The sequence below is a fragment of the Cynara cardunculus genome (assembly GCF_001531365.2).
Source record: "Cynara cardunculus var. scolymus isolate 2C chromosome LG 5, CcrdV1, whole genome shotgun sequence".
NCBI lineage: Eukaryota > Viridiplantae > Streptophyta > Magnoliopsida > Asterales > Asteraceae > Cynara > Cynara cardunculus.
In genome coordinates, this window is record NC_037532.1 from 35681425 (window position 1) to 35688032 (window position 6608).

Sequence of the window (6608 nt, forward strand, 5' to 3'; positions counted from 1 at the left end):
CCCCGGCAAATTTGGAGGCTAAACATGGCCCCACTTAAATGTCGCCAACACTCCCCTCCCAGGGCTCGAACTTGGGTTCATGACTATGTCATGCCCAAGCCTTTACCACTAGGCTGGAAGGTCTTTGACTTGTTCTTTATTATCAAGAAAATTGTAAATTTAGATCAACTAAATGGTCGTTTACCAAACGATTACCGGGTCACTTACTTTACTGGGTGAGTATAGTAAAGACTGATACGGATTGAAACTTTTACTGGGTAAGTAAGGGTGGTGACTTTTTCTCGGTAAATATATACCGGGTAATAAATGTTTACCAACAATCTATTTTGCTGGTTGAGAATGGTACTGATAAGATAAGTGAGGACGGTGAATTTTACTGGTAAGCGTCTAATAAACGACCCTTAATGTAATAAGAGAAAACTGATTTTCTTTTATCTATTTCTATCAGTGAGATTGAATTACTATTATTATTATTCTTATATAACTTAAAAATTATAAAATATTTTAATAATGTAATTAATGTTAAATTATGTTTTTTCAATGTTTGAGCTGGAGCTTGATGCTCGTTTATGAGCTCGAATTCGAGATTGATTAACCTTTTTTATTTACTCAAGCTCAATGAGTATGCTCGAATGATTCAACTTAGCTCGAATGATTCAGCTCAGCTCGAATGATTCAGCTCAGCTCGAATGATTCAGCTCAGCTCGACTCCACTAGTATAATCTAATTAAGCTTTCGAACGAGTCAAATCGAACATTGATATTACAAAGCTCAACTCGTTAAGTCAACCGAGCTGTATTTTATGATCGATATCGACTTGAACTCGAAAACTATTAAGCTCGAGTTTGTACTCGAACTGGGTAGCTCGTTAAAAGATCGGCTCGTTTATACCCTAATCATTGAAAATGCCAACAATTACAATTTTTTGTTTAAATGTTATTTAAAAATATATTAAATAAAAAAATAATTGTTTTTTTATTAAATAAAATATGAAGAAATTAGTTGGGGATAAGATAAAAGATAAAGTGCTTATTTTAGTAAAGTGGCAAGTGAGATTGAGATATAAAGCTGCCTCCAAATTCCAATATATTAATATTAATATTAATATTAATTAATTTTTTAATTTATATATTAATTAAAATTACTTTGAGGTTTTTATCCATCCGGTTTTGAAATTACAATTTTTATATGGTTTGTAATTCATTGTTATTTTCGTTGTAAAAACTAGGTTGTTTGTTTACATTTTAATAATAATTCTAAAACCCTTTGAATGATTTTGTATCTTGGACCTTCCATAACCATTCAGTGTCCTAATTTCGTTGTAAATAATTACCAAACAATTATATTTCATTTTGCATTATATCATGAGAGTCTCTTAATCACTTTGCATCAAACCATTCAACAACTGCCAAACAAACTCTAACTGTTGTTTTTAAGTATGAGGAATAAAAGACAACAATAAATTATAAATTATAAGTAGAAAAACAATAATTAATTATAAAACTCATTGACAAAAACCGTAATTTTAAAAAACACAACCATTTTTAATAAACCAAGGGGATGAAAAACATAATTTACTCTAAACAAGATTTTTTATTTAATAAAATATTAAATATAATTGTAAAAAAATGGGTTTAGTCATTTGAGAACTCTATATATTGTAATAACTGTAAGAGTTATTATCAGAAGCTATTATTTCCACAGTAAAAAATGCACAGAATTTTAGAAATTTATAATCACTACATTTTTCAAAATAACCAAAACAACAATTTTACCCTTAATTATCGAGAGAAAATCAGATAAATTTTCTTTATCCGAAGAATAGGACTCGAAAGTCAACATTAACTTTTAACACTTATTTTAGAACAAATGATAAATTGCATAAAAAAAACGTACTTTAACTCGATTACTATTTTGGGTATCGTACTTTCGAAACTTCCACTTTGTCACGAAGATGTAAAATTTTAAAACATTTAAGTACCCAGGTAAACCAATTGAAGCATTAACTGTTTACCATGCTGATGTAGCGCGTGATAGGATGAAATCAGGTTGAACAGCAAATAACACAAGTTAGATACCACATAAGCATGATAACCAGTTAATGTTTCAACCGGTTACTTAAATGTTTAAAACTTTACATTTTAGATATCAAAATGAAAATTTTAAAATTACATTACATAAAATAAGAATCAAGTTAAAATAGATTACTTTTTCATGCAATAAACTAAAACTAAAATAGTAATATATTATTAAAAAGATTCTAATTTGGATTAGCTAATGATTGTGATCCTCATCAAAGTACGAGGATGATCATAGTTTTAATATTATTAATTAAATAATTAAACGTTAATTAAGTTCTAATATAAGTAAGGTAATTAAAGCAACACCAGAAGCCATATCTTTTCTGGAATGTTAATTATCTCTAAACACATACTTAATTAACATCCATAATCAACAAAAATTAAGAGATTAATTAAGATTAAGAAGATGATGATGAACCTTTAGTGCAAATCACATTCCCACCGGTGCTATAACTATCGTTGTTATTATTATGAAGATGAAGGTGGTCATGACGGTTGTTTCCGGCGACGTTATGGTGCTCGTTTACATTCCCGCCCTCTTCATGCTGGTGGTTGTTTCTTGAAATAACGAAATCAATTCCGCCGCCGCCTCCGCCGGAAGAACCACCGTCGCCATTGTTAGTGAAATCCTTCTTGTTTCCAAAAGTGGTTTTGTTGTTATGCATCCAGACTTTGAAAACCCCTTTTTCGACTCCAATTTGGTTGCAGAATCCGATTATCATCTCTTCATCTCGTTTCTGCATCTTCCACCCGACTCTTTCCGCGATTTCATGCATTTTTTCCTTTTGATCTTGTGTGAATTTCGTTCGGAATCGCTTTTTTCCGTTTGGATTTGAGCCTCCGCCGCCCGCGGCCGAGCCGGGGGTGGTGGGGATCGATGGGTGGTGGTTGTTATGGAGGTGGGTTTCGGATGGTAGAGATGATAAACCGGCGGAGAGGGCGAGGAGCATGTGTGGAGCTGATGGGTAGTAAGACGACGAGATCGGTGGCGGAGATGGTGAATTTCCGGGAGAGTTACTGTTAGCTCCGGTGGCGGGTGGTGGAAGTGGTTGTGGAGGTGGTGGGTGGTGACGGTGGTGGGGTTGGTACTCGATGACGTGTTGGATAGGTGGGTGGTTAAGATACGGCGATTCCTCCGGTTCTCGGCGGTGGAAATTCCGGTGACATCCACAAGCGGCGCATTTTAGTGATGTAGGGTAAGTGGGCGATGACGTCGGCGACGGCATAAACTCGCCGCATCCATCGATGGCGTGGCCACCCATGGTGGCGGCATGGTTCTTGAGACATTCTTTGTAAGCAACTAGTAGCGGCGGTGGTTGGTGGTGGTGGAGAGGTTTGTGGTGGCGTTTGAGGAGACCATTGGTTAAGGGTGGTGGAAGTTGCTTGGTTATGGTATTGGATTGAGGTGTTTCCGTTTCAAGATCAGGGGTTTTGACGGTGGTTGTGGCGGTGGCGGAGGTGGGTGGTGGTGGAGATGGGAGGTCCATGGTGGCGTTAAAAGAAATGAATTAGATTTGGAGATGAGGTTAGAGGGATGTCTTTATTATTATCCATGAAAATGGAAATGTTTCTCTCTCTAAATGTTTAGAGAGAAAGAGACAAACATCCAAACGGCAGGATGATGAATACTCATTTTATGGAAATTAAATAATTTTTTTTATATTATTTTAAAATATTCTTTTTCGGGTTGAGATCTTGTTCGAACGAATTAATAATAACAGTTGAATGTTATATATCTGGACTCTGGAGTGAGGTTCAAACGAGAACAATACCTGAATTAAAAAAACATGTCTAGTATCACATCAACATAAGATTTAATACAATTATCAACATATATTTGTTTCATATGTATTCGGTTTACAATGCTTTTAGATATGTACGTATGTCAAGCTGATAGTTTCGCAATCCAAAAGATTGGTTTAAAAACCCTAACGACAGATCACTCAAGATACAACGCAAGGAAGCTGGGCTTGAAGGGCACCTACGTACGACAAAGAGTTTCGTCATGGATGAGATATTACAATATTGATGAATTACTAAATTATCCATGTAAAATTAAAATTCTAAAAGCTTCCACAATTTTTCCCCCCGATTAACCTGGATATCCAACCCGCTATTCGAGCCGACTAATCCCAAAACGACGACCTGCTTTGCAGATAGCCCGAAGTCACCTCATTTGAATCTCCGTAGCCACAAGAGAATTAATTTTGTTAACCTTGTGAGGATAGCTCAACTGTCAATAGCGTTTGGGATTTGGTGACCCTTCTCATAAGTAACCGGTTCGAGTCCTGCAAAATCACTAGAAATTTGGTGACTGTTTTCCAAGACTTCTGAGATTTTTCGAGCTGTACATAAGCCGGTCCAGACATTATGATTAACAAAAAAAAAAACTATTTTGTAATGTTTGACAAAACTAATTAGTATTATTAGTTGTAAATAGATAATCAAATTTCCAAAAAACATAAAGTAATAAAAATAATATATTTTAATTTGATTACTATTTTGGGTAATCTATTCTCAGAACTTCAATTTTGGTATCTAAGATGTAAAGTTTTAAACATTTAAACACCCATGTAACTGGTTGAAGCATTAACCGGTTATCATACTAATATGACGAATGACATAGTATCCAACTCAGTATTATTTGCTGACATTAATATTTTTTCCATCTAAAGTTAGTCTTCAACCGGTTACCTAAGTACTTAAATGTTTAAAAACTTTACATCTTAAATACCAAAATAAAAGTTTCAAAAATACATTACTAAAAATAAGAATTAAGTTAAAGTAGATTACTTTTTCATATAATTTGTAGTTATATTTAATAATAAGCTTAGGAGATATATAATTAAAGAACGTGGGCACTGAAATATTAAAAGGAAATTAATATTGAAGATGGGCAGAGAGGAAAGAGTTTGGAGTGTTTGACTGGGCATAATTTGGAACTTTTATATTTGAAGATGGTACTTTTTGTGGTTGGTTGGTTTGTGATTCAAGTTATTGGGACCCCTCTTTTTTTTTTTTTTTTTTTTTTTTAAGAATATATACTTACAATTAATACACAAATAAATTAAGTTACTGGTACATGTTAGATTTTGAAAAAAAACTTGGTTTTTTGTATAAAGCTTTCTTTAGAGCTTATTGAAAAAGTCATTGAACATTCATGTATAGTTGACCGAATAAATTAAGGGGATTAAACGGTTAATGAATTGGCGCTTAATGCGGTTTAGATATAGTTATTGAATCTTTGGGTTTTTTTTTGTTCGTTTTTGTAAGTGTAGGTGTCGGTGTATGTTGCACGCAGATGTCGAGTAATTATATGAGGATTTCCGAAGACCGAAGTCTTGAAATATATCCAACGTACTCGTGGATTACTGTAGAAAGACGAAACCAAAATGGCCATCACTCCGATTACTATTGTGACTCGCTCATACCCGAGTTTACTTGATCTCATCTGATTATGTTTTTGCAGGGGTTTCTTTAGATTTTTTCCACATACACATACACAGATATAGGGTTAGATTCAGTGAAAAACTATGAATAAGTAATAAAGTAGAAAACCATGAAAAATCGAATGAAAAGGTATATGAATATAGATGTCAAATTAACGAGAAAAATATGATTGTTTTTCCCTTGAACCCCTCTCTCTCTCTCTCTCTATATATATATATATAGAGAGAGAGAGAGAGAGAGAGGAGAAAGAGATGGATTATTATGCAACACTTTACATTTGTATAATCAATACAACTCAATCTCTCAATTTAATTTGATGAATATGTGAATTCATAAAAGTTTTGATTGTTTTATAATATAAATTATTGATCATAATCAATGAACTCTAGTCATCTTTCATAAATATTCAAATCATAATAAATGAACTTTCATCATTTCCATAAATATCTCAATTAATTGAGTTGCATTGGTTGTACAAATATGATATGTTGCATTTGAAACGTTATCTCTCTCTCTCTCTCTCTCTATATATATATATATATACACACACACACGATAATATTACAAATCATAAAAACCAATCAATTAAAATATTTGTAAACATAATGAAAGTTCATTTATTATGATTTAAATAGTTATGAAAGATAGTTATAGCTTATTAATTATGATCAACTTTTTATATTAAGAAACAATCGATATATTTATAAAATCAACTATTCTTTAAATTAGATGAATGGTTGAGATTGGTTTGTAACATTTTCATGATCTATATTTGATTTCTCTCTTCTCTCTCTCTCTCTCTCTCTCTTTATATATATATATACACACACACACATACATACATTTTTCTTGTTATTGTTTCATTTATCGCACTGTCACACATTCATCAAAATACTTAGCCTCAATCGTTAAGTGAGTAAAAAAATACATTCTTATATCAGTGTATTTGAAGTCAGGTTCTATGTGACATCAGTTGAGATTATCAGTAATCAGTATTTTTTTTTTCCTTAGATGATAATAATAATGATGCACGCGAATGGCACATGATATTTCTTAGGAGAAAAGCGATTGTGATTT

General features: G+C 32.9%; 1 protein-coding gene across 1 annotated transcript; it reads right to left on the bottom strand.

The window, feature by feature from the left end:
* Positions 1-2374: 2374 nt before the first annotated feature.
* On the bottom strand, positions 2375-3601 carry LOC112513419 (zinc-finger homeodomain protein 10-like). Its single transcript, XM_025119676.1, has one exon. It carries the CDS (start codon positions 3566-3568, stop codon positions 2480-2482), a length of 1089 nt encoding a protein of 362 aa, XP_024975444.1. The 5' UTR covers positions 3569-3601; the 3' UTR covers positions 2375-2479.
* Between the last annotated feature and the right edge of the window lie 3007 nt (positions 3602-6608).